This window comes from Selaginella moellendorffii, unplaced genomic scaffold (assembly GCF_000143415.4).
Source record: "Selaginella moellendorffii unplaced genomic scaffold, v1.0 SELMOscaffold_55, whole genome shotgun sequence".
NCBI classification, from domain to species: Eukaryota; Viridiplantae; Streptophyta; class Lycopodiopsida; order Selaginellales; family Selaginellaceae; genus Selaginella; species Selaginella moellendorffii.
Window position 1 is genome coordinate 899,114 of NW_003314316.1, and position 26,195 is coordinate 925,308.

General features: G+C 46.7%; 5 protein-coding genes and 1 pseudogene across 5 annotated transcripts; 3 read left to right on the forward strand and 3 right to left on the reverse strand.

Moving 5' to 3' along the window:
- Nucleotides 1-1,932: 1,932 nt before the first annotated feature.
- On the forward strand, nucleotides 1,933-3,672 carry LOC112350884 (pentatricopeptide repeat-containing protein At4g02750-like). The gene has a single exon (XM_024687865.1). The coding sequence runs from the start codon at nucleotides 1,933-1,935 to the stop codon at nucleotides 3,670-3,672; it is 1,740 nt and encodes a 579-aa protein (XP_024543633.1).
- Nucleotides 3,673-9,787: 6,115 nt separating this feature from the next.
- On the reverse strand, nucleotides 9,788-12,449 carry LOC9662353 (F-box/kelch-repeat protein At1g55270). Its single transcript, XM_024687978.1, has 3 exons — nucleotides 11,967-12,449; nucleotides 11,265-11,895; nucleotides 9,788-10,624 (listed from the first exon to the last, which is right to left on the reverse strand). Exons 1-3 carry the CDS (start codon nucleotides 12,148-12,150, stop codon nucleotides 9,910-9,912), a joined length of 1,530 nt encoding a protein of 509 aa, XP_024543746.1. The 5' UTR covers nucleotides 12,151-12,449; the 3' UTR covers nucleotides 9,788-9,909.
- A 758-nt stretch (nucleotides 12,450-13,207) lies between these two features.
- Nucleotides 13,208-15,862, reverse strand: LOC112350847 (pentatricopeptide repeat-containing protein At4g02750-like). Its single transcript, XM_024687778.1, has 2 exons — nucleotides 13,646-15,862; nucleotides 13,208-13,488 (listed from the first exon to the last, which is right to left on the reverse strand). The coding sequence occupies exons 1-2, from the start codon at nucleotides 15,804-15,806 to the stop codon at nucleotides 13,439-13,441; spliced, it is 2,211 nt and encodes a 736-aa protein (XP_024543546.1). The 5' UTR covers nucleotides 15,807-15,862; the 3' UTR covers nucleotides 13,208-13,438.
- Nucleotides 15,863-16,268: 406 nt separating this feature from the next.
- On the forward strand, nucleotides 16,269-18,340 carry LOC9662355 (equilibrative nucleotide transporter 3). The gene is made up of 9 exons (XM_002982763.2): nucleotides 16,269-16,427; nucleotides 16,516-16,620; nucleotides 16,689-16,844; nucleotides 16,971-17,114; nucleotides 17,180-17,285; nucleotides 17,341-17,516; nucleotides 17,575-17,729; nucleotides 17,789-18,047; nucleotides 18,114-18,340. Exons 1-9 carry the CDS (start codon nucleotides 16,377-16,379, stop codon nucleotides 18,219-18,221), a joined length of 1,260 nt encoding a protein of 419 aa, XP_002982809.1. The 5' UTR covers nucleotides 16,269-16,376; the 3' UTR covers nucleotides 18,222-18,340.
- Nucleotides 18,341-18,447: 107 nt separating this feature from the next.
- Nucleotides 18,448-19,934, reverse strand: LOC9662049 (UNC93-like protein 1). The gene has a single exon (XM_002982883.2). It carries the CDS (start codon nucleotides 19,894-19,896, stop codon nucleotides 18,508-18,510), a length of 1,389 nt encoding a protein of 462 aa, XP_002982929.2. The 5' UTR covers nucleotides 19,897-19,934; the 3' UTR covers nucleotides 18,448-18,507.
- A 168-nt stretch (nucleotides 19,935-20,102) lies between these two features.
- LOC9662356 lies at nucleotides 20,103-24,421 on the forward strand (annotated as a pseudogene).
- Nucleotides 24,422-26,195: the final 1,774 nt, after the last annotated feature.

The window sequence follows — 26,195 nt, forward strand, 5'->3', positions numbered from 1 at the left end:
AAAATATTCTTGGCTTCCTTGGATCCTTGCCTATACTGGCAAATCCATAAGTCTTGTCATTTGAACACTCCCACTAGAGTTGAACAGGTGATGTTGCTTGCCTGGATTATGCATGGTTCAAAGCCCAACCACATGGTCTCACTGTAACTGCTGGATCATTTTGTAATTCACATGGCCAATTGCACTTGAGGTTTGCATATATGCAGCTCCCCCTAAAGATGAACTTGTAGTAACTATCATCATAGCTAGTAGCTTCCTTGGGACACAAACTTTGCAATCCAAACAACTATTCTATCTAGCTTGCAGAAGCCATATATCCACCACGAAACTCCAAGTCAAATCCTTGTTCCATCATTTGTCCAAGGGACACTAAGGAATGTTGAGCCTTAGAAATATACCACACATGCTTGACTGTGGAAACTGTGGAGCAATTCTTCAATTTGAAGCGAGAGAGAAGTCTCGTTTCTTGCCTATCTATGTTAGAGCCATGTGGTGTACAAAGTCTGAATTCAGTTTTTCTTTGCCATTTCTTGAGAGCCATTGGAAAGGTCTGTTCTGGGAGTGTCTTCAAGGCTGAGAGGTCTTCACATGGTATCAGAGGAATAGTCAGAATTTTTTGGCACGGTAATGCCTTAAATGCTAAAACAGGATGGCATCCTCTTCAGAGTAGTTCAATGGATTAATTTCCTTTCCTTGGATAGTTCTGGTTTATGAGGTGGGGATTTTGGCCCATGGTATCTGAAACGAGAAAATGCTCACTAAAGGATGACAACATTGATCAATACAATGAGTGGCAAGATCTAGATGCCAGGGCAAATGGAGCTTTAGGAGGAGGACTTGGCCCTCTTTAGAGTGTCCATGTGAATGTGGAAAAGACTTCTACTCACAATTGGGCTAGAATTTGTGAAATTATAGGAATGGATCTGCAAGAGGATGTGGACATGATTCTTCATCACAGTGAACTCTACAGCTTGGAGTAGCAACCCAATGGGCAAGTACAAAATTACATCACTCGACTCCAGTGTAAGGTGGTGGAGAGTCAGCTGTTCGATCTAGATGGCAGTGTCACAGATCAAGAGTTAAATGCAGTTCTTTTTAAAGGACTTGCAACTCGTGCTATGAAATCTCATCTTCTATATATCAATAAAATTACAGACATCACTCAGCGGGAGACTTTTGCTGAACTCATGCAACATGAGAAGACCCTTGTAGGTGAAGGCAGGAGCTCTATTTTCAATCAACTTGGAAATAAGCACTCCAATAGCATGAAGGAAAAACCAGGAATCAAGCAAAAATTCAACTTGAAGTGTGGGACAAGTTGAAAGTGTGGGCATGTCAAGAGGCAAAGTTGAAAGCTGAGCGTGGATCTTCCTCTTGCAGCACCACATTTAAAAATTGACACTGAGATGATGGTGACAACAAAGACTTCTGCTGCAGCCAACGGCTTGTCATGGATGACTCAAGGAGCAGTGTTTGGCTGGATTCAGCAGCAATAACGGGCCAGATCCTTGGAGCTGCCGGAGTACGCGAGCAACATCGAATCCCACGAGATGATGTTTCGGCATGGAATCGAAGTGGCGCTTGGCGGTGTCCACGAGTCTCTCTTCTTTGCTCCTGGCATAAGTGGCGATGATCGTGCTCCAGGAGATGAGATTTGGAGCTGGGTGGCCATCGAAGACTTGCTTGGCGCGACCAACATCGCCATTTCGTGCGTAGGCCGCTAGCATTGCATTCCAGGCCTGGGGATTCTTCTCCGGCATTCGATTGAATGCTTGCTCTGCCGCGACGAGATCGTGGCTGCGAGACAATTGGGTGATCTTCATCACCGAAGCGATCGCATCACTGGACGCCATCTCTTTCGAGTCACTCCATATCTTTCTTTCTTCTCAGATAGTTTGAAAGAACAGTTCCCTATAGAATGTTCTTAGCTCTATGCACTTTAGTATACCTTCTTCCAAGATAGCACAGAGAGGAATCTCCACACAAGCTCTACTCACAGATAGCAAAGATTTGTACAAGCTTCTCGCTCGCTGTGGAGAGGCCAAAGATCTTCTCCAGGGACGATACCTTCACGCGCGAATCCTTCCAAGCGAGATACAAAAAAACGCTCCTCTAGGCAACCAGATCGTTCAAATGTACGGTCGGTGTGGCTATCCCGAGGAAGCACGAAAAGTTTTCGAGACCATCGAAGAGAGAACTTTGATCTCATGGAACATCATGCTTGGTGCATATACCCAAAACGGGTATATGGTGGAAGGGAAGTTTCTCTTCGAAAGAATGCCAAAGCGGGATGTGGTTTCGTGGAATTCTCTATTATCTGGGTATGCCTGTGTCGGGTACACTTCTGAAACAGGCACCAGCTTTGAAAAAATGCCTGGGCATGATTTAGTCTCGTGGACTTCTATGCTTAAATTATATGCTCAAACGGGGCATCTGGGTCAAGGAAAAAGTATGTTTGATAGAATGCCACACAGGGACATAGTCTCTTGGAACACTATGATCGCTGCCTTTGGCGAAAACGAGAAATGGAAAAGTGCTGCTGCGATGTTTGAAAGAATGCCCGAGTGGAGTCTCGTGTCTTGGAATTCCGCTTGCCAGGCATTTTCGCAAGCTGGGCTCCTGGAGGAGGCCAAACGGAGCTTCGATCAAATGCCAAAACGAGATCTAATCTCGTGGAATGCAATGCTAGCTGCGTTTGTTCAAAAGGGGAACGTTGACGAGGCCAGGAAGCTGTTCGATCGATTTCCACTGCGGAGTTTGATCTCGTGGAACACTCTTTGCGTGGGTTATGCCGAGAACTGGTCGATCTCGGAAGCCCGGAACACGTTTGAGCTCATGCCGGAGCGGGACGTTTTCGCGTGGACGATCATGCTGGGATCATACGGACAGGATGCTCAGCTGGAAGAAGCGAAAACCTTCTTCGATTTCATGCCAAGGAGGAGCCTAGTGACATTCACGGCGATGATCGCAGCTTACGGACAGAATGGATTCGTGGAGGAATCCAAAAGGCTCTTTGCTGGCTTGCGAGAATCAAACAACGTAACTTGGAGCACGATGTTGCTGGTGCTCGCTCACGCTGGCTGTGTCGAAGAGACCGAAGAACTCTTTGCCAGGATGCCCGAAAAGAGTGTTGTCTCGTGGACGATCTTGATCACGGCGTATGCCCAAAACGGCCATATGCTGCAAGCCAAGAAAACTTTCGATCGCATCAAGAACAGGGACACGGTTGCATGGGCAGTGATGGTGGCGGCATTTGCTCAATACGGAAGTGGGCGAGACGCGATTGACCTGTGGAGAGAAATGGAGCTCGGGGGTTTCAAGGCGGAGGAGATAACTCTGCTAAACGTTCTTGCTGCTTGCAGCCATGAGGGATTGATCGACGAAGCTTGGAGGGTGTTCGTGTCGATACCACGGGACTATGATCTTGGATTGAACAGGGAGCATTACTGGTGCATGCTGGATGTTCTAAGTCGAGTTGGGATGATCGAAGATGCCGAGGAGCTCATCGAAACAATGCCGTTTTTGCCGGATGAAATTGCGTGGGGAACTTTGCTGGCTGGATGCAAGATCCACAACAATCCCAACTGTGGAGGTCGTGCCGCTGATATGATCCTCCGTAGCAAGCCCTGTGCGTCCACCCCTTTGAAAGCATTGCTGGGCATTTGTGTATAGAGTCTTTCAAGTGAATGCTAGCTGACCAGCGTTGAATGGTAGCTTGGAAATTTTTTGGAGTTCGAAGGAAACAGGGAGCTAGGGAAGGTGTTACTGATCAAGACGACGTTTATCTGAACAACAATCCCCGTTAGTTGTTTTGGTTTTCCGTAATTTTTATTTCCGTCAATTGCTAAACTTTCAGGCGTTCGTGAGAATCCCGAAAGTTTTAATGCTAACAATAGAATGCACCAGCATACCAGACGCACTTCAAACTTTAGCTACCAAGTAGTGCAAATGATTAATGCAAGGAATGCAAATCTAGGAGTGACTTCTTACTAGGGAGTAGAAAATATCAACCATCTTCAATGATAGTGCCAGCTTGGTGGTAGGCTTCTAACACCTTTTGATATCACATTTGAGAATTTGATAATTGTGAACATCACTTCAACTTGTAAATTTTTTGAACTAATAAAATAAATCTATATGTAGAACTTACAGGTTTAGAACTTGGAAGTAGTTATTTAATTTATTATTTTATTTAGTACTGTTTAAGAATTAAAGAAGTTTATTTTAATAAAATATTGTCAAAACACGAGATCTGGTTTAGAAATATGTTTATACACATTTTAGAAAATTTAATATAAAATACAGTAAATATTTTAGATTTTATGTCGAGGTTTTTCAAATAAAATTAAAATTGAAATATTAGTATTAATTTTTTTTAAAAATAATTTTTTATTATTATCTTAGTACCTCTATATTTGCAATTTTATAAGTCACATCAAGATTTAAAAAGAAAATTACCATATAGCTGAATTACTCTATAATTAACCCCAAATCATTGTTTAAAATCTATAAAAAAACATTTGTTGACATAAAAATAAAGTTTTACTTTAATATATTAAGCTAATTAATTTTTCTCTAATACTTAAATTTATGGTGTAAAAATATTTTTCTCAGCCATATTAATATATTTATTTTAGATACCTCCTATTAAGGATAAATTTAAAATCCATAAGTACTTAATAGTATTAATTTGTAAACCATTTAAAGAAAAAGTTACTTACTTATTTTACATTATGTATTTAAATTTTTTAAAAATTACAATATGTGAATGCATGGAATATGGAAAGAGAATACAGAAATATACATATCAATTAACCCAAAAACCCTAGCTTATATACAGGAGCAGGTGGTCCGGATTGTGAAACCAATCCGACAGCTACCAAAATCCCACTACACTAATATTAGTATACAGTATCGTAGCTGTACACTTGGCCCTCACATCATCCCCTCCTCCCGGAACAATGGAAGACCATCAGAATTCTCTTGTAGACGGGCTGGGATCTAGAGGAACGTCAGGAGAAAGCATCAGCGGATCTGTAGATGGTATTAATTGCTCCTGATCCTTTTGTATGAAGCGTTTCAATTGTTGCACATGCACAATCTCTTGGAGGATCGGCCTGTTGGACGTCATGCCGAACCTTATAAACTTGTGGTCCAACTTGCCGCAACACCCGATACAGTCCTTTCCACTGTGCAAGGAGCCCTTTAGATAAACCACATACCATAAGATGGGGAAAACATACTAACACCAAATCGTTCACTTTGTACTCTGCAAGTGGACGATGATGGGAGTTATACCGCCGTTGTTGTCCCACTTGTATGCGGCCTAAGTGTTTAGCAGACTTCGCTCGGACAAGTGGAAGAATGCTCATTAAATACTAATCCCATGACCTAGCATCCGCAGTTCGTGGCAATCGCAAAGGTAAACCCAACTCCATTGGTAATATTCGATCATGACCATATAGGAGTTTATATGGTGAAGCATCAACAGAACTCTGCACCCCTGTGACATATGCATACCGAAGGGACGGCAAATAACAATCCTAATCCGAATACTGAAAGTTCACATACTTCACAATCATCCCTTTGAATGTCCGAACAAGCTATTCCACCAGACCGTCTGATTGTGGATGATAAGCACTCATGAAAGTGTGGCATATCCTTAATTGATACGTCAAGACATGAAATGCCTCAGCCATAAATGCAGGACTATTATCCGAAAGAATCCACTCTTGACAAGAATGCTGGAACACCACTGGATTGAGGAGGAAGTATTCAATAGCAGTTGTAAAGGTGCTAGCAAGAGCACCAACTTCCACCCAACGAGTCAAGTAGTCAGAAGCAATAATAACATACTCATTGCTAGTAGTTGACTGTGGAAAAGCTCCCATAAGTTCAAACGCCACCAACTCAAATGGACAGGAAATTGCAATTGACTCCAATTGTCCTTCCGCAGCCTGAGGGGGAGTATTACAAGCTTGGCACCAAACGTAGCTACGCACATACCGGATAATCATATATCTGAAGTCATCAGCAAGTGATGCAAGATTCTCAAACCCATTTCGAAGCCTTCGAATCCACGGCTCAATCTTTTGAGCCTCGCGAACCTCATCAAGAGAAGGTAGATCTTGCTCTGTGCCTTGTGGACACTAAACGTCAAGTACAGCAATCGCCAACGGCATAGAATCATTGTCTAGAAAATCCACAGAGGTTGGAACAACAAGCTCATAAAAAACATGAGAAGAGAATGGAAAAGGAAGAGGAGCTCGAGAAAGGCCATCAACATCAGCCATAGAACTCCCTAAGCGATGAACAACGTCAAAATCATGTATCTGAAGCTTCAAAGCCCATCGAGCAGTACGACCAACCAAGTCCTTCCGCTTTAATAATGAAGTAACAACAGCATGATCACCTTCAAGTAATGTCCAAAAGCCATGTAGATATGCATGAAGTTTCTTGAAACCCCAAATTGTTGCTAAACACTCCTTCTCTGTCGTGGAGTAGTTCATTTCCGCTGGTTGTAATGTACGGCTTATATACGCAATAGGATGGCGCTGACTAGGCACACTCAAGCTCTTTTGCATCAACACACCTCCAAGACTAATGTCAAAAGCATCCACGCGCAAAATAAAAAGTTGAATGTAGTCAGGATATGCTAAAACCGGAGGAGTTGTCAACAGCACTTTGAGATCCCCGAACACCCACTCACAATCCGGAGACCAAATGAAAGATGATGTTGATGACTTTAGCAACGCTCACAACGGTGCAGTGCGATCAAAAAAATGATTCACAAAACAACCAAGATACTGCACCTTACCCAAGAAGCGCTACACATCATTCACACACTTCAGAGTAGGAAACTTTAGAACAGCCACAAGTTTGTCAAGATCAACTTGCAAACCCTCACGAAAAATACGGTACCCAAGATAAGTTGTGTTTTTGGACCCAAACACGCACTTCGACCACTTCAGCTTTAAACCAACGTCGTGTAACCGATCCAACACTTTATAAACATCACGAACGTGCTCCTCCCACGTCCCCTTTGAGTGGATCAAGATATCATCAATGAAGTCAATAGTCACTTCTGGCATATCGCAAAGAACCTCGTCCATCATCCGCTGAAAAGTTGTTGGAGCATTGTTCAAACCAAACGGCATCACCAAGAACTCATACAAACCAAATGGTGTACAAAAAACAGTCTTAGGAATATCTTTTTCGGCCATCGGTACTTGCCAGTACCCAGAAGCAAGATCTAGTTTGGTGAACTAATGACTTCGCCCCAGACAATCCAAGAGATCAGTAGTGTGAGGAAGAGGGCACACATTTGAGATTGTTACTTCATTTAACGGACGATAGTCAATGTAAAAACGAATACTCCCATTAAACTTCATTACAAGATGAGGTTCACATGCCCAAGGACTCCGCGACTTCTGAATAACACCCTTCTCCAACATCTCCTTGACATTTGCACATAAAATCCAGATCTCCTTGGGTGACTGATAACAAACGGGAACCTTGATTGGACGAGCATCCCCAGTTGGAATTGGATGATGTGTGGCAATCTTGGCCCCAGATGAGAGGTCAAATTCAAAGAGATCAAAATACTACTTCATGAGCCGGTCCACCGTTACAACACAAAGATCGTCGAAGGGATCGAAAAAAGGAAGAGCAAAACAAGATGGAAATATAGGAGGAAATAGTGGGGGAACAAAAGTAATGGAAGCAGAGGTAGAAGTATAGGGACAAAGAGGTACAGAAGTGAGAGGAATGAATGAAACATAAGAAAGTATGAGACAAGGGGGAGAAGCCTCAAAATCACACTTGGCATGATTGCTGCAACCAATCCATACCAAAAATGAGGTCAAAATCTTGACTCGGCACCACGCGCAATAACTACAACTCAAGCTCGAGATTGCCCACATGCACAACCAGGTCCACCTCATCTCGTGCACATGCATGTGTACGGCTGTTGCCATAAAGAATGAAAACTGGTTCTACCGCATGACGCAAGTGTCAACAGTAACGTGTGGCAATAGGTCAAGTAATAGAAGATAAACTCGAACTTGTATCAACCAACATGGAGAGAATAATAGGAGACCTCTTGTTATAAAAAACGAGCTTGGAAAGTAAACACTGGATGAACCGATGTTGAGTGAACCCCTTGATGATACTTCCGAAAGAAAGATGAAGGGGTCACTAATTTATTCACGCAAGGTCCCTCCATTACTCGCGCGACTCCTCGTTTCCCGAATGTATCTTAGTGTCCAAACCATCCACTGCAGCAGCACCAACGGGACATTGCTGACGCCAAGGTCGCTACCCAGGAAATGGAGGTCGCCAATCCGGAAACCGCCGACAATGCCGATAAGTATGACCAACTTCATCACACACCCAACAGCAAACATCACGGCCACGACCATGTCCTCGACTTTGTCCTTGGACGTGAGTAGCAGCAGCATCAACCTCCATTAGAACAGGACTATCACCCAAAGGAAGTGGAGCTGAAGGACGTGCAGCGAGAAATGGAAGAGGTGACGTCTCATAATGTTATGCCAAGCAAAAAGCATTGTCAAGGCTGGCAGGAGCAAGTGCATGCATAAGTCTGACAAAATCTTAACGAAGTGCTGGCCACAACATTCCTAGCTTGATCCGCTCTGACATATTTGGCTCCGCACGAAGCAAAAGACTTCGGATATGAACACCAAATTGCATCACTGACTCAGATGGCCCTTGGCGAAGACGATGCAATTGTTGGAAGGCATTATCACAATCGTCGGCATTTCCGAAGGCACGTTTGAAGACATCCGGGAGAACACTCCAATCCTCATGAGTGGCTGTGCTCAGACCATTATACCATTGTAACGCCATCCCTTGGAAACATGTGGGAAACTCATGCAAATGTTGAGCATCATCCCAAGAATGTTATGTGGCAATCATCATGAAGTGATCAAACCAATGGTACATATTATCCCCAGGATTCCCGCAAAAGAACTCTGGCCGAAGACGAGGATTAGCACCAAGAGCAGGAGGAGTTGTACCACGTGCCGTAAATGCCACCATCAACTGAGTTTGGTTGTTCAATTGCAAGTGCATAGCATCAAACAATTGTACCAACTACTGCTCCAGAGTCAAAGGAGGAAATTGCTGATCTGCCATAAAGACAGACGAAGAAAGAGTGAAGGAAGAGAAACGACAAAAAGCAAGAAGGAAATGGGAGATTTAGACAATGCAAAAAAGCTAAATCTAAACCAAAATCCTGAAAGGGAAGAACAAAAGAAAGGGAATGGAAAAAAGTTAAATCTAGACGATGCAAAAACTAGATCTAAACCAAAATCCTAAATTCAAACACTCCTCAGGGACAATTAAGAATGCCTTTCACCTCCACCAATGTGACTGCATGGAATATGGAAAGAGAATATAGAAATGTGCATATCAATTAACCCAAAAACCCTAGTTTATATACAGGAGCAAGTGATCCAGATTGAAACCAATCTGACAGCTACCAAAATCTCACTATGATAATATTAGTATACAGCATCATAGCCGTACACTTGGCTCTCACAAATATATATTTAAAATAAAATATTTATGGAAGACTTTGACCTCACTGTATCATAAAACTTTTATTTACACTTTAAAATATATTTTCTTTATAAAAATAATTATTAATAAGGAGTAAAAAAATTATTTTTGAAAAGGGGTGCATGACTTTTTCTAAAACATTAGTATTTCATATGTTGAAATAATACCAAAAAAATATTATTATTTTATGATTTTTAAAAATGTATTTCTAAAACTAGTGATTTTATATTAAGTTTGACCAACGTTATGTTAGCTTGAACAGTGATTTTTCTCAATTTGTTCCGTTTATTTACTTGTTACACAATAAAATCGCGAGTGGATCACTCCTTAGAATGTGATCACTTGACAAGAGCAATGTCCCAAGTCCCCCAGAAAGTCCACACCATTCGGCAACTTCATGGTATGCCAGCAAACATTCTGGTTCACCTTGCCGCCTCTAACCGGCGCGATCACCACAATCAAGGCCGGCCCCATCGTCCCAACCATGTAGAGCTTCCCGTTACTCCCAGCCATGGCGGACACCAGCCTGGGATCCCACTCGAGCAAAGAGTCCGCGTTCTTCCCTTTGACTGGCAGCCAGCTATCCTTCTCGGCAACGTACTGCTGGTAGCACCCAAAGTCGAGCGTGTAGAGCAAACCATCCATGACTGTGCTTGCTTTCCCCCACCCCGATCTGAGCCCCGGCTTGATCTCCAGCCACGAGTCCGACTCGGGGTCATACATCCCTGCGTTGATTCTTCCGGTCACGTTTTGTGGTCCTATGACGCAAAGCTTGTCGTCCACTACGGCGATGTACTTGAGCGGGCTGCATGGATGAGCCGTGACGATTCCCCGAGCACTGGCTTTGTAGCTCCAACTATCCGTCTTTGGATTGTAGACCTCGAGGCACGGGAGGGAGTAGCCTGTGAGGTGACAGATTCCCGAGCCACCGATGACGTAGAGCTTGCCTTTGATTGTAGCTGCGAGGCAGGCGAAGCGGGGGGTGATCATCTGTGCCGCTCGCTTCCATCGGTTTCGTAGAGGGTTGTAAACCCAGACGTCCCTAAGAGGTAAAGGTGAGATTGTCAGTTTGGTGCTAGCTCTCAATTCCCACAGCACGAACATGAAGTGACAAACACGTAAAGTAAGCGGAGCAAAGATGCCAGGGACTAACGAAAGAGAAAGCCTGAGGGTCACAAGTGAGTGTAGTCCAAAAAAGAAGAGAAGAAAATAATGCATCAAAGAGAGGAAGATACCAACGATAGAACGCGCAATGACAAAGACTGAAACGCGTCATAGAGAAACAATGCTGGACGGGAAGAAAAGGACACCCTCCTGTAGCTTACGACGACCAAAGTGATAATTCGAGAAGCACAATGCCAGTGCAAGCAATCATCATCCAACCCAAACAAACATAGAACAAGGAAAACCACCAAGATCATTGTCTCTCAAACACAAACAATCATCAAGTCGACCACAAAGCACTGACAAGAGAACCACACCTCCAAGAGCATTGTTTCTCAAACACAAACACTCATCAAGTCGACCACAAAGTACTGACAAGAGAAGCACACCACCAAGGGCATTGTTTCTCAAACACAAACAATCGTCAAGTCGACCACAAAGCACTGACAAGAGAACCACCAAGAACATACGGAAAAACAAACCAATTCCCAAGAACACAACAAGGTAGAGTAGAGTACCTGATGGCAGCTTTTCCAAATGGAGCTCCTCCAATGACGAAGAGATTCCCGTTCATCACCACCGAGGTAGCGCCCAGCACGACCTGGCCCCCCGTCACCGATTCATCGTATGGAATTGGCGGAAGAGCGTGCCATTTGTATCTGTAAGGATCCAGCGCGTGCCACAAGCTAAATCCCCCGACTAGCTGCCACTTGCCACCGCTGCTACTCCCCCTCTTGGACGATCCATCGCGGTCCCGGCGCTCGTCCAGATGCGGGGACGTCCCAACGTGGAGATAGAGCCAATCCTCGGCGCATCCCAGGAGCCGGCGCTGCTCCACGAAATCCGGCGTCTCCACGATCCATCGCCAGGACCGACACACCGCGCGGAGGAGGCAGTGCTCCACGCGAGGAACCCTAGCCAGGCATTGGAGCGCGACGTCGTGTGGGAGGCCGGGGATGAGAGACCACTCGCCGGCTGGAGCTTGGACCTCCTCGAAGAGAATGGAGGTGGATTTCTTGACGATCTTGATCTTGTTGCGCGGATTCTTGCGCGACGGCGTGCTGCATTCTCCTCCTCCCGGCGCTGGCGCTGGCGCCGGGGCTTGGTGCTGCTCGGATGCGACCACGCGATTCCTGCCGCCCCTGCCGCCTGCGATGGATGGATCAATCGATCCGAGAGGGTGAGACGAGAGATATTTCGATCGATCGAGAGTGACTGACCTAGGAACAATCTCACGCGGAGCTTCTTGACGAATCTCCACAGCTGCCCGGCGCGCTTCCGGATGTAGAGCTTTTGCCTGTGCAATCGCCTCTGGAATCTCATCCCCAGGCACGAGGAATGCGGTGCCTGGGACGAAGACATGGCCAAACCCATGGACAGATCGAAGATCTCCTGCTGGATCATTCGATTTCGATCGGCAGCAGCATCAAGAATGTAGCAAGGGCGCCCCAAAATCCGCGCCGCTACAAGAGGTCGAGCAAGAACATCACATGAAAGCCAAGAGCGCCAAGCAAGGAAGAGAAGAGAGGATCCTCTGGAGAGGGATGGAGAGGAAGAACCCTAAAGAAACCATGGGAATTTTTCTATGGGCATTGTCCTTTGCTGGTGGTGATGATAAATGGAATATATCCCTCTCTGACTATTCAAGAATCAAGGTGGTGATCAAGTCAGCAACCACATACCCCACTAAAATTTTTTGAAAACCATTTAATCTTATAAATGTGTGTGTGTGTGTGTGTGTGTGAGTGAGAGAGAGAGAGAGAGAGAGAGGATAGCATAGCATTTCAGAAGTGAGAGAGGATAGCATAGCATTTGAGAAGTGGGCACCTATTTTGTAATCTCAAGATTGCATGATAGTGACCACCAAATGGTGAACACTAAATCTTTGCACCACATTTGCCCCAAAAGCGAGAAACAAACAGCAAGGTTCTGATGGTCCCAGCTCTACACATGCCTTAGCAAAGAAAAGAGCAACAGCAACCACTAGTCCTACAGATTGAAAGTTGCTGAAACAGAATAGGTTCAGAAGAAATTGACCATGCCGACTCCACCCACTCTGCAGTTTATTGCAACTTGCGGGAGATTTTATCAGACAGGAATCAAGGGTCTCCATCTCTGCTATAAATCCTGCTCGTCCAAATGCTGCTTGTAGTGTGACATCACAATCACCGTCTATAAAGTCTCTGCATGGTACTAAACTCCCCTGCCTCGAGCCCTAGTCAGAAAAAACTGCAGCTCACAAGACAAGATCTCCACATCATGAACCTGCAATTATTGCATTTGTTGACATTTAGCTTGATGGATCATCGCTGATCTCATTCATCAATCCCTGAACAAAAGAAAGAGTTAAACAAAGCCCACTCCCCTCTGGAGAAAACAAAGCAGAAAGAGACGCAAAGAGGTGACTGATTGATTGACCTGAGGATCCAAATGTCAAATTTGTCAATGCGGCAAAGACACAAATTTCTTCTTTCCTTCCCTACTTTATACTTAGAAAAACATATTATAATCCCAATGTGTGTGTCCTCACCTGCGTGTGCACAGGCTGCTGCTGCTCGCGGCTTTAACAAAAGAAAATAGATAAAAGTAAATAACTAAAAAATATTCCAGCACTAGGAAACCGCCCCTGCATCATGCTTCCAACTCTTTAGGATTCTTTATCGCTATCCAGGTCCAAATACTAAATTATGTATCATATAATTATATACTCCGTGTTGAAACTTCCACCAGCACCACCATGATCTGTGTATAAGAATCCAGAGAAAAGCATTAGAAAAATCACGGAAAGACGGCTTGAAACGATTACAAAATTGACTAATGGATGCTCTTGGACAAGCAAGTTGGCAAATGCGTATAGTTTTCTATGCTTCGTCAACTCTTATCAATGAGGGAGAAGAACCTTGGAGCTGTATCATGTTGCTTAGCAGTACGTACGACGATCCATGCTTGGAATTCAAGTTAACACCCAAAGACCGAGTCGCTCGAGCACCTCGCCTCGCATCTTTGTGATCACTGCAAGCCGCGAGGAGCGAATTCACGTCGAGAGAATCTGGAACAAAGGGCATGCTTGCGAGGAGCTCCTCGGCATCATCCAGTCGCCCCGCTCGTCCCAGCAGTCCCACCATGCAGCAGTAGTGCTGCTTCTCGGGTTTCAATCCGCAGTCCGCCACCATTGTGTGGAAGCACCGGAATCCGGCGCGGAGCTGGCCGCGATGGCTGCATGCCAGCAGCAAACAAGTCAGAGAGATCCCGTCCGGAGCATCGGTCGTGAAGATGGTGTGGAACATCTCGAGCGCCAGGTGAAAGTGATCGCCATTCGCAGCGAGGGCGACGAGCATCGAGTTCCAGGTGAGGATGTTCTGCTGCTCGAGAGTGTCGAAGATCTCCCTGGCCTTGTGGAGGTTTCCCGAGTGAGAGTAAGCGGCAAGAAGATGATTCCATGACGCGAGATCGCGCGGAGCTTCCATGGCGTAGAAGCACTCCTTGGCCTCGTGAAGATGCCCGTTTTGGGCGTAGCCAGCGAGCATCGCGTTCCAGGAGACGGTGTTCCTGTGCGCCATTCGATCGAAGAAAGCTTTCGCGTGATCCACATACCCGTGCTGGGCATACGCGGATAGCATCGCGTTTAGAGAGACTTGATCCCACTCTTTCATCCGATCGAACACTCGCTTGGCCTCCTCGAACTCGCCATTCTGTGCGAAGGATGACAGGAGCGAGTTCCACGAAACGAGATTTCTCTCCGGCATTGTATCGAAGATCTCCGCCACCTTTCGCAAATGCCCGTGTTGGGCATATGCAGAGACCATGCAAGTCCACGAAACAAGATCTAGCTCCTTCATCCTGCAAAAGATCCCCTCGGCCTCGCGGAGAAATCCCCCCGCGGCATACCCCGAGAGCATCGCATTCCAGCACGCGAGGCTTCGCTCGGGCATGAGATCGAAGAACTCCCTGGCGCCCTCCAAATCCCCGAGCTCCGAGTAGCCGCTCACCATGACGCACCACGAGACGAGGTTCCACTCGGGCATCCTGGCGAAGAAGACATGGCGCGCGTCTTCGACGAGGCCATTGAGCGCCAGCGCGGTGAGGAGCGCGTTCCAGGAGACGATGTTGCGCTGCCGCATTCGATCGAATTCCTCCCTGGCTTGTGCCGGGCAGCCGCTCTGGCCGTAGGCCGCCACCATCGCCGTCCTGGAAATGAGATCTGGCTGGGCGATGCTGTCGAAAACCTCGCGCGCGGCGTCGATCTGGCCGGCTTGCGCGAGCATCGAGACGAGGAGCGTGGCGGAGGATTGATTCCTCTCCGGCATGCGATCGAACAGCGCCCTGGCATCGTCGATCAAGCCCTGGTGGGAGTATGCGGAGATTAGGGTATTCCACGCCACGAGGTCGTGAAGGGGCATGGAATCGAACACGCGCTTAGCGTCTTGCAAATGCCCGTTATGGGCAAATGCCGAAAGAAGCGCATTCCAAGAGACATGGTTCCATTCACCCATAGATTTAAAGAGTTGAAGCGCTGAATTTGGATAACCAGATAGGGCATATCCGGTGAGCATAGCAGTGAATGAAATAGTATCTCTTTCGGGCATTCTCTTAAAGAGGTCTTTAGCTTGCTCTAGATGCCGTGAAAGGGCATATGCTGAGAGCATCGCGTTCCAGGCTACGAGATTCCTTTCTCGCATTGAATCGAAAATTTCTCTTGCCTCTTTGATTTGGGATTTTTTGGTATGCGCACAGAGCATTGCAGTCCAGGAATGCACGTCCCAGGTCGGCATCCTGGCGAATATTCTCTTAGATTCCCGGAGATTCCCAACGCGGGCATATGCAGAGAGCATGGCAGTGGCGGAGATTTGATCCTTGGTCGGCATTTCATCGAAAACGGACCGGGCATTTGTGGTGTCGCCGAGTTGTGCGTAGGCGGAGATCATCACCACCCATGCAAAGGAATCTCTCCTCGAAGGAACGATGTTGTCAAAAACGCGCCTGGCATCTTCGACGCTTCCCAATCTGGCGTAGCCCTGGATCAAAAAGCTCGCCACCTTGGGATCGATCTCCCGTTCCATGAGATTCTCGTGGACGCGTTTCAGCTCATGCAAGGATTTGCAAGACTGGATCAAAGCAATGCTCATTTTAGGTCATATAAAGAAAGATAGATTCCATTATTTTAAAGGAAAAGTGCCCTAGAACAGGGCGAGCCCTAACCCTCCCCTAAGTAGATATTTAATTTTCTTAATTTCTTAGTGCACACGCAAAGAAGAACAGAAGAGCGAATCTCACTTTTCTGCTTTATTCCTGTTAATGGGTTGTCAAAATCAGCCAAGTACTTGATCTGGCTTTCAAAAGTCGAGACTTTGTGTGTACAAAAGAAAGAATGTGGGCTCTTTTTCTCTCTGTCTCTGTCTCTCTCTCTCTCTCGACGTAAAAACTTTAGAAAAGTCGTAGACCAGGGACCGCAAACACATTTGACAATCGCCCGTCTACATAGACTACGCTTTCTCCCAGAAACAAATCCTTATTTTTAAAGGAGTACTGTAAAAAGCAAACAGCAGTAGCACGAAATAGGCCTCCTCTCCTGGGAGAAAGAGAGCGAGAGAGAAAGAGGGAGCGGGCGGCTTTGGCGAGAAAAGGGGGCCATGCCTTCCTCGGCGGAGATGGATTTGATCACTGCCAAGCCACCCACGAAGGTATCTCGGCGATTTTGGATCTAGAGTTTAGACAATGCCGTGATGTTCTTGGACTGGAATTGTTCGATTCAATCGATGTTGCTCGCAGGGAAGGAGTGCTGCGTATCTTATGTGCTGGCTTTTGGGACTTGGATCTTTGTTTACTTGGAACAGTATGCTCACAGTCATGGATTACTACTCCCACGTCTTCCCGGTTTGTGGGAGCTCTCCTTTTGGAGCTTGGACTCTCTAACTTCAGTTTTTCTCTCTTTTGTCTTATAGGACTATCATCCTTCGCGTGTTCTTACGCTCGTCTATCAGCCCTTTGCTGTCATCACAGTGGGAATTCTCACATACTACGAGGCTAAAGTCGATACGCGATTCAGGATCTTGTTTGGTTTTTCGGTGTTCTTCGTATCCTCGACGCTCGTCCCTATTGTAAGTGACCGACCATTGTGATTTGTCTTCTCTGGTTTGCGTTTTTTCTACTCAAGATTCGTTGAAAATGTATGGACTTTCAATGATTCAGTGCTGAGATATTTTGTGGGTGTGTCGGTGGTGAAGCTGGACTTGGCAACCTCCGGCCATGGAGGCATCGGACCTTACATTGGAGTGTGCGCCTTGAGCGCTTGCTTCGGCCTTGCCGATGCATTCGTTCAAGGTGGCATTGTTGGAGACTTATCTTACATGCATCCAAACTTCCTTCAGGTAAAATCATATGTCTTCGAATTTTTTCTCATCCTTGCAATGTTTTCTTGGTGATTTTCTTGCAGTCATTCTCAGCAGGACTCGCTGCTTCTGGTGCTGCCACTTCGGGCCTACGATTGATCACCAAAGCTTCGTTTCCAGACACGAAAGTTGGACTTCGCAAAGGAGCTCGTAAGTTCATATAAAGTCGGTGTCATCTGATGGTCCATCTCTTTTCTTTTTCCAGTGACTTTCTTTTTCATCTCGGCTTTCTTCGAGCTCCTGTGCTTGATCCTCTACGCCGTGGTTTTCCCAAAGCTTGACATGGTCAAACACTACCGGAAAACTGCGGCTTTGGAAGGTGCCACCACAGTAAACGCTGATCTTGCTGCAGCCGGAGTCGTCGTCAATGATCTCGAAAGGGTTCGTTTTCGTTTGAATCGCAAAGCTAGATACTGATAAGATCTCTCTGAATCATCAGGACTCCGAAAAAGGAAACACCAGGCTTTCTAGCCTCGCTCTTCTCTCACAAAATGTCGACTACGCATTTGATCTGTTCGCCATTTACGTTTTAACTCTATCGATCTTCCCGGGATTTCTAGCCGAGGATACGGGATCACACAGCCTGGGATCATGGTAAGCTGGTTGCTTTGATTTTCCAATCTCTCGTGGAACTTCACGACAAACATCTACAGGTACGTTGTTGTTCTAATTACGATGTATAACTTGGGAGACTTGGTTGGAAGATATCTTCCTTTGATCAAAGCCATCAAGATCAAGTCGAGAGTGGGAATTTTGGCGGCCGTGGTGGCGAGGTTTGCTTTTATACCTGCCTTTTATCTCACGGCCAAGTATGGTGACCAAGGATGGATGCTCATGCTGTGCATTCTTCTCGGAATCACCAATGGACACCTCACTGTTTGTGTTCTTGTTGAGGCCCCCAGAGGCTACAAGGTATGTAGCGATTCCGTCTCTTAAGTTTGCTCCTTTTAAATTTTCTCTCTGTGTTTTTTTTTTCAGGGACCGGAGCAAAATGCTATTGGAAACATTCTTGTGTTTTTTCTACTCGGAGGAATTTTTGCGGGTGTAACCCTTGACTGGCTGTGGCTAATTGGGAAGGGCTGGTGACATTAATTCAAATATATATGTACATACTGTATACATTAAGATCAGTCCCAAATGAGTCCATATAGCCAAGGTAATATATGTATATACATATATATATTTACAAACTTTACAATTGGTCATTTCTGATTTATTTTAAATTCTTTACTGAAGCTGTGCCTGCATTAAAAATTACAACTAACACCAAGAAGAGTGCTGAAGCTGTGGCCAGCATTACATAATAATCTACACCAGGAAGAAAAGATCATACTGCCTCTTCTTTTTAGAGGCCCATGTCTAATCTTCTTACTCAATCCTCTGAATTGGTGCTCGAGCTATCGAGCAAAAAGAGGTGCTCCTTGTCCTCCTTCCTGTGATGTCGCTCGTCCTTAAAATCCCTCACCATAATCCACAGCAGTGGAAAGCTGAGTGACATGAGAATCCAGTTGAGGCACAGCTGAGGCATCAAAGCCATCTCGCTCGCATCAAGCTGCCAAGCCACCGCCGCTCCAGCGCTCTGGAGACCCTTGTAAAATCCTCCATAGCGGCTCAAAGTCTGGACCTCCCCACTCATCTCCCCCATGACCCAGTAGCACAGCGTCTGGAACATCGCGTCGAGCAGGCCAAAGCACGAGTAGAGCACGAACGGGCCCAGGAACTGGAAGCCATCGGTGAAATCCAGCGGGACTCCATGCGGAAGACGACGGCGAGAGTAATTTGTCTGGTTGACGAACGCGGCAGCCCAGATGAGCGTCGAGGCGGCCGCGACGAGGAGAATTCCCAGGTGAGCGCGCGATCGAGAGCTGGGGCTGGATTTGTCGAGCACTCTTCCTGCTAGAACCGAGCCAAGCATCTGTGCCGACCAGTAGACAACGTTGTTGAGGCCGCGAGTTCTCACGTCGAAGAGCAAGCCATTCACGTTGTTGAACTGGTAAGTGTAGAAGAAGTTGCTGGCGATGCATGCCGGGACGAACGCTAGCATCCTCGGATCACGAAAGAGCTTGAGTATCTCCCAGCACTCGGTCGCAACATCGGTGTGGAGCGCGGAGATCACCTGGGTTCCATCCTCGCGCGCCACTTGATCCGGCTGGACGAGCTTGAGCGAGAGAATGCTCCCACACAGCATCACCACGATGAATGCGATGTAAGTGGTGTCGTTGACGGAGTGAGAGGAGCTTCGATCGCGGCTAAAGTTGAGGAAGAATGGGATCAATCCGCCCACCACGCCACCCATGTTGAAAACGCTCCAAAAAATGGAGATGTAGAGGCCCTTGTCTCGCTCCGGAGGATAGGACATGAGGATGGATCCCTGCCCTGCCCAGAGAAGCCCGGCCCCAAACCCTAGCAATCCCCCGGCGAGGACGACGAGCCTCTCGTCGTGGCTGTGGTTGTAGCGCAGGAAGGAGGCGACGTAGAGCGCGTAGAAGACGCTGCCGACCAGGACAGTGATCCTCGGCCCCAAAATATTGTTGAATCCGCCGCCGAGGAGGCCGAAGATCGCGAATGCCGCGTAGAGCGCCGTGAGGGCTCGATTGGCGGCGTGGGGATCGACCTGGCCGCCGCCGCCCATCCCTGTGAGCGCCGAGAACATCCCCGGGCAGCAGAAGCACACCGCGCCGACGAGAATCACCTGTCCCATGGGCGTTCGTAGGCGAGGAAGCAGCGCCATTGCTCCTCCCCCGGTGCGCCATAGCGCCATAGCGCTCGAGCGAAGCTCCCCCGTTTCTGCCCTAAATGCGCCAAGTTTAAAATTCCCGAAAAGAAACTCATGGGGGGTATATTCTTTGTAGCATAACGGCGGGAAAACGCAAAAGTAAGGGCAAAGTTTAGGGTTCTTGGCGGAGGGAGAAATATTTCGCAGTGATCGATCGATCGATCGATCTAGAGCGGAGCACGGCCGGCGCCATGACGGATGCGACCGATGACATTGCGGAGGAGATCTCTTTCCAGGCGTTTGATGACGATTGTCATCTGCTGGGGAATCTGCTCAACGATTGCCTCCAGCGCGAGGTCGGGCCGCGGCTTATGGAGAAGGTCGAGCGCGTGCGGCTTCTAGCGCAGGTATCTGGATGGATTTTCGTGGATTTTGCCGAAATTTTTCTGTGTAGAGCGTGTGCAACATGCGGACTGTTGGGGTCGAGGAGGCCGCGCTGTGGCTCTCGAAGCAAATCGAGAAGGAGCTCTTGAATATGTCTGTGGATGAAACAGTGCCGCTGGCAAGAGCCTTTAGTCATCACTTGAGTCTCATGGGAATCGCCGAGACGCATCACCGGTAGGAAATGCTTCTTTTTCTCTTGTGTTGCTATGCCATGACATGTTTTTATTTGTTGTTTGGGATCCTTGTTCTTTGCAGCGTCCGGAGGAATAGGATGGCATCCCATCCATCAAAGTCGTGTGACGATGTTTTTAAAAGGCTCATCCAATCGGGAGTTTCTCAAGATGATATATACAATGCGGTGTCTAATCAGGTGACTATGTCCTGTTTTTCCTTTTATTCTAATCTTATTTCTCGGTCAATGAGTTCTTTAGGAAGTCGAAATAGTACTGACGGCTCATCCAACACAAATCAACAGGCGGACGCTCCAATACAAACACGTCGCATCGGGGTAAGCTTGAACGATTTCTTTGTTCTAATTCTCGTTTGTCTATTTCTTACAGCATCTTTTGGAAAGAAACGATCGGCAGGATTTAACTCATGAAGAGAAGGAGCTGCTTATTGAAGATCTGGTAATCTATTAGCGTTGTCAGACAGCTGGAGTGCATGCTTTCTCAAAAAAATTCTAGGTGAGAGAGATCACTTCTCTGTGGCAAACGGACGAGTTAAGGCGACGAAGGCCTACACCTCTGGACGAAGCTCGCGGAGGTGCTCAACAAAATCTTGTATTCTTCACGCTTTTTGAGTTGACTCGTTATAGATCTACAGGGTTGCACATCGTTGAGCAGACTTTGTGGCGGGCGGTTCCTCAATATTTACGAAGAATCAGCACGGCCTTGAAGAAAGTGCGGGACTAAAATTTTGTTGCAGCGAGTGTGTGGTCGTGGCCTGGCAAAGACAACTGGTCTAACGCAGCCGTGGTGTGCGATGTTTTGCAGCATACAGGAAGACCGCTGCCTCTATCGTCGACGCCAATCAAGTTTGGCTCGTGGATGGGCGGAGACCGAGATGGAAATCCACATGTGACTGCAAAAGTAAGTAAAAGAAAATAATGTTGCAGGTGAGTGTTACAAGTTTTTGTTTTCCCAGGTGACCCGAGATGTTTGCTACTTGGCGCGATGGATAGCTGCAGACCTTTACCTGAGGGAAGTGGATAGCCTGAGGTTCGAATTGTCCGTGAGTAATTGTGACGAGAAGCTAGCTCAATTTGCATATGACATAGTTGCAAAAGGTAATTCAATTGTTTTTTAATTGTTTTTCCTGCTTTACGTCTATTAACTCAGATCGCGAACATGAGCACGACCATGATGAACATCATGAAAGATGTTACCACAGGGCGTATGGAAGGCACGGAGAGTTGTTTGCATCCAGTGTCCACTCCAATCTCCCAGCTGGTGCAGATATACCCGCATGCTCTGGTGAGCCTTTTTTTTTTTTTTTTTTTTTGTTATTTTTTTAAATTGTAATTTCTATTTCTCTATTTTGCTCATTATCAAGTTATTACAGATCCAGACGGTGTTGCTGAACTGCCTGTTCTAGAACTTCCAATCAAGGACGACATAGACATGCAAACAACTTACCAGGTCAATAAATTATTGCTTTTGAAACAAAACAAAAGTTCATAAGGTTGGTGCAGGCTTCCTCCAACACCACAACAGCGCTACAGTCGAATGAGTCATCTCCAAGTGCTGTGAAAGCGGAGATAATGAGGGATAGTATTCAGCACGATCAAGAATCACCGGCATCGCCAACTAGAGCAGCCACCATTCTCGCAGCGGCCATCTCGGCTGGCATTCGGAAAAGGACAGGCACAGATTCAATCAGTAAATCTAGTGTTGATAAACTACTGAATCCTAGTGCGACGGGTCGGCCTGATATTGCGCCATATAGAGTGGTGCTTGGTCACATCAGAGAGAAGGTATATACATTTTTTTATTGAGCCTGTACATCCTATGCTAAACCTTTGACGTTATCAAGCTCGTGAATACTCGCCGTCGCATGGAGGAGCTCTTGGACGACTTACCTTGCGATTATGATCCTAGCGAGTTCTACGAAACTCCAGAACAGCTCTTGGAGCCATTAATGCTTTGCCACCGATCAATGGTACTAGTTGGTGTGTTGTGTTGTTTTGTACTGAAAATGCGTGTCGTGTAGGAGTCTTGTGAAGCCGAAGTGCTAGCGGACGGGCGCCTTACAGATCTTATTCGGCGTGTGTCAATATTTGGAATGACACTGATGAAACTCGATTTACGTCAGGTTAGAGGGAGCGTTCTTGTTTCAGCTGTACTTACGTTAAGGTTCTTTTAGGAAGCTGAGAAACACTCCGAGGCTTTGGACGCAATAACAAAGTTTCTCGACATGGGAACGTATAGCGCGTGGGATGAAGATAAAAAGCTAGATTTCCTAACGAAGGAGCTCAAAGGGAAAAGGCCTCTTGTCCCGCCAACGATTGCAGTAAGTGATTCAACAGATCTGAGGCGTTTCACACGCGTGTTTTGATCAGGTTTCTTCGGAGGTTCAAGAAGTTCTCAACACCTTTCGGGTTGCAGCAGAATTAGGAAGTAACTCCCTTGGAGCATACATTGTCTCAATGACATCTGAGGTCTTTTTTTTATGACCTTTTGAACAATAAATTGGCTGTTGATGGTTTTTCAGGCTAGTGACGTTCTTGCTGTTGAGCTGCTCCAGAAGGAAGCTCGTCTTGTAGTGAGCGGCGAGCTTGGCAAGCCCTGTCCTGGAACATCGTAAGCGTTGCTTCTATGTGGTTGTATCTTCCCACCGATCCGGACTGCATTTACAGGCTTCGGGTAGTTCCATTGTTTGAAACTGTAAAAGACTTGAGAGACGCAGGCACGATAATTAGGAGGCTTCTGTCTATTCCGTGGTACCGTGATCATTTAGTTACAAATCACCAGGGACACCAAGAGGTTGGCACCAACTTTCACTTGTTGTTTGTATCGCTGAGACACTATGCACAGGTGATGCTGGGTTATTCTGACTCTGGCAAAGATGCTGGCCGTTTCACGGCGGCTTGGGAACTGTACAAAGCTCAGGAAGATGTTGTCGCTGCATGCAAGGACTACGGGATAAAATTGACTCTGTTCCATGGCCGAGGAGGAAGCGTTGGACGGGGTGGCGGGCCTATGTACCTCGCTATTCAATCACAGCCTCCTGGCTCCGTAATTGTAAGTTAATCCTCGGCTTTGCTAAAAGGTTCTCATTTCTCTCTTGTGATCCATATCAGGGAACTCTGCGTATAACCGAGCAAGGAGAGATGGTGCAGGCGAAGTTTGGCCTTCCACAGACTGCTTTACGTGAATTGGAAATCTACACGACGGCTGTTCTTTTGGCAACCTTAAACCCTCCAGACTCGCCCCGGGTTAGTTGCTGGAGAACGGTCATGGAACAGATCTCCGACGTCAGTCGCCAACATTATCGCAATGTCGTCTACGAGAATAAGGAGTTTCTGCATTACTTCCAGGAGGCAACCCCAGAATCCGAGCTGGGAAACTTGAACATCGGCAGCAGGCCGACGAGGCGAAAGAAGTCTGGTGGCATTGGACAGCTGAGGGCCATACCTTGGATATTTGCATGGACGCAAAGCAGGTTCGTTCTTCCGGCATGGCTGGGGGTGGGGAAGGGACTGGAGGCAGTCATATCGCAGGGATATATACAGGAACTTCAAGCCATGTATCGCGAGTGGCCGTTTTTCCAGTCTACGATAGATCTTATTGAGATGGGGTTGGCAAAAGCAGACATAGCCATTGCGAAGCATTATGACGACTGGTTAGTGAATCCAGCCAGGCAGACACTCGGACAAGAGCTGCGGGACGAGTTCCACAAGACAGAGAGGTGTGTTTTGGAAGTGAGTGGGCATCACAGGCTAGCGGAGAACAATAAAACGCTGAGACGTTTGATCGAGAGCAGGCTGCCGTACTTGACGCCTCTCAACATGCTACAAGTGGAGGTGTTGAGGCGTCTGAGACAGGATCAGAGCAACCAGAGGCTTCGTGATGCTCTTCTCATTTCGATAAATGGCATAGCTGCTGGTATGCGGAACACTGGCTGACGATAGTTTGGAAGGTACGCTACTTCTTTACGAGCTTATACTTTGATCGCTTGCAGTGCTTTTGTGTTACAGCGACAGAAGAACGGTTAGATAGGATTTTCCAGTAGTGTCACTATACGCAGGATTTGTTACAATTTAGAGTATAGTGGAAGGAAAGATGGATGGGCCACTGATTGTTAGTATGTCCCAATGCTCATCAGCGACCAGGTACGTAGCTTTTCTCTCGTTGTCATTGGAGATGTATCCTTCTAACCTTTGCCTTTATATTGCTTTTAGATAGAACTGTAGTACCAAGGGGTGGGATTAAGAACTTCCCGAATGCCATCAATGCTTGTGTGTTGCAGTCGGGATCCTTGCAGATCATTTCAAAACCGATCAGTTGTCAATGTGAGTGTCGACAGTTGCCTACTTAACGTCAGGTAAGGCGAAGCGAGTCCAACTAGCAACTAACTTGCACGTTTTTCGGAAAACATTCCAGGGGTGCTTTTATAAATGCCTTTGGCGTAGCAGTGGAAGAGACGATCGAAAGGATTTCTACCCGACCGGTCGTCTTGGAACACAGGTAAGCTTGACTTGTTTCCTTATCGTTGTTTAATTCTGCGAGTACCAGGTTGGCACGGAACTTTACGTATCCCTGAGAGACACACAGCCAGCGAAGTTCATGCTCTCTTTAGCGTCTTTAAACTCGAGCCAGCAGCAGCAGCTGAGAGCAATACAGCACAGGACGATGCGTGACCTCAACTCGATTCGAGCATCCAATCCAAGGACCGCAGAGTGAAAGGAGAAAGACCGCGGCGTTGTCACCCTCGCCGACAAATCCCACATGACGAGTAACTTCATTGATCCCACCACCACTCATCGTCGAAAACAACAAAAGGAAGAGGCAAGCAAGTAGAACGATATCAAAGTTTCGTTTTTTCATTCTTCTTTTTATTTTTGTTCTTTTAGAAGTTTGTGGTGGAGATCGACAAGCCGCGATCTGATCGAGTCAAAAGCAGGGCGAAGCTTTCTGCAGGCTCGGTGAATATGCCGCGGGAAAAAATCATCATAGTCGTTCCTGTCTCGGTGGGAGCCAAGATCATCTCTTTCGCTCTGCCAAGTACGGCACTCGTACGGCGATGGTCCCAAGCAAACCAACGGTCGCCAGAGAAAAACAATCCGGGACCAAAGTAAGATTTGTATGAAGTTTGATGAGAGGTTGTGTTATTGAATGTGCGATGCAGACGTTGTTGGTGAAGAGGATTATAAATCGAAAGTGAAAGTTAGTGGAAGGCCTCGGATGGCGATCGAGACGACTCTTGAAGAACCAGAAGCAGTACTGGTGCGAGGAAAAAGAGGTTATTTCAAGTTCTTAGTTTTTTTTGTAAGATTGGGTGATAAACAGGAACTTGCTGTCAGTGGAGGAAAGGATCGTCCAGGGATCGGAAAGGATTCCCAGTGAATCCACCCATCTCTCCTTTTTGCTCACACCGATGGCTCAACGGCAACGTTGGACTCACACATTTATTCGTTTTTGGCTCCAACCAAAGGATTGCGCAAAATGCCGAAGAGCGGCATTCATGGTGTGCAAGAAATAGAGCGAAAGGAAATGGCGGACCCAGATCAGAAAAAGCGAATCATGGTTCTCCATGCCTGTGAAACAGCATCAAAGAAAAACACCAAGAAATCCAAAACTATGAAAAAAACACTTCGCGACAGCGATACGACACCTTTCTGCAGTGTAAATGCACAGCTGTCACCTTTTCTGCAGCGGCGCCGCCCAAAGATGCCGTAG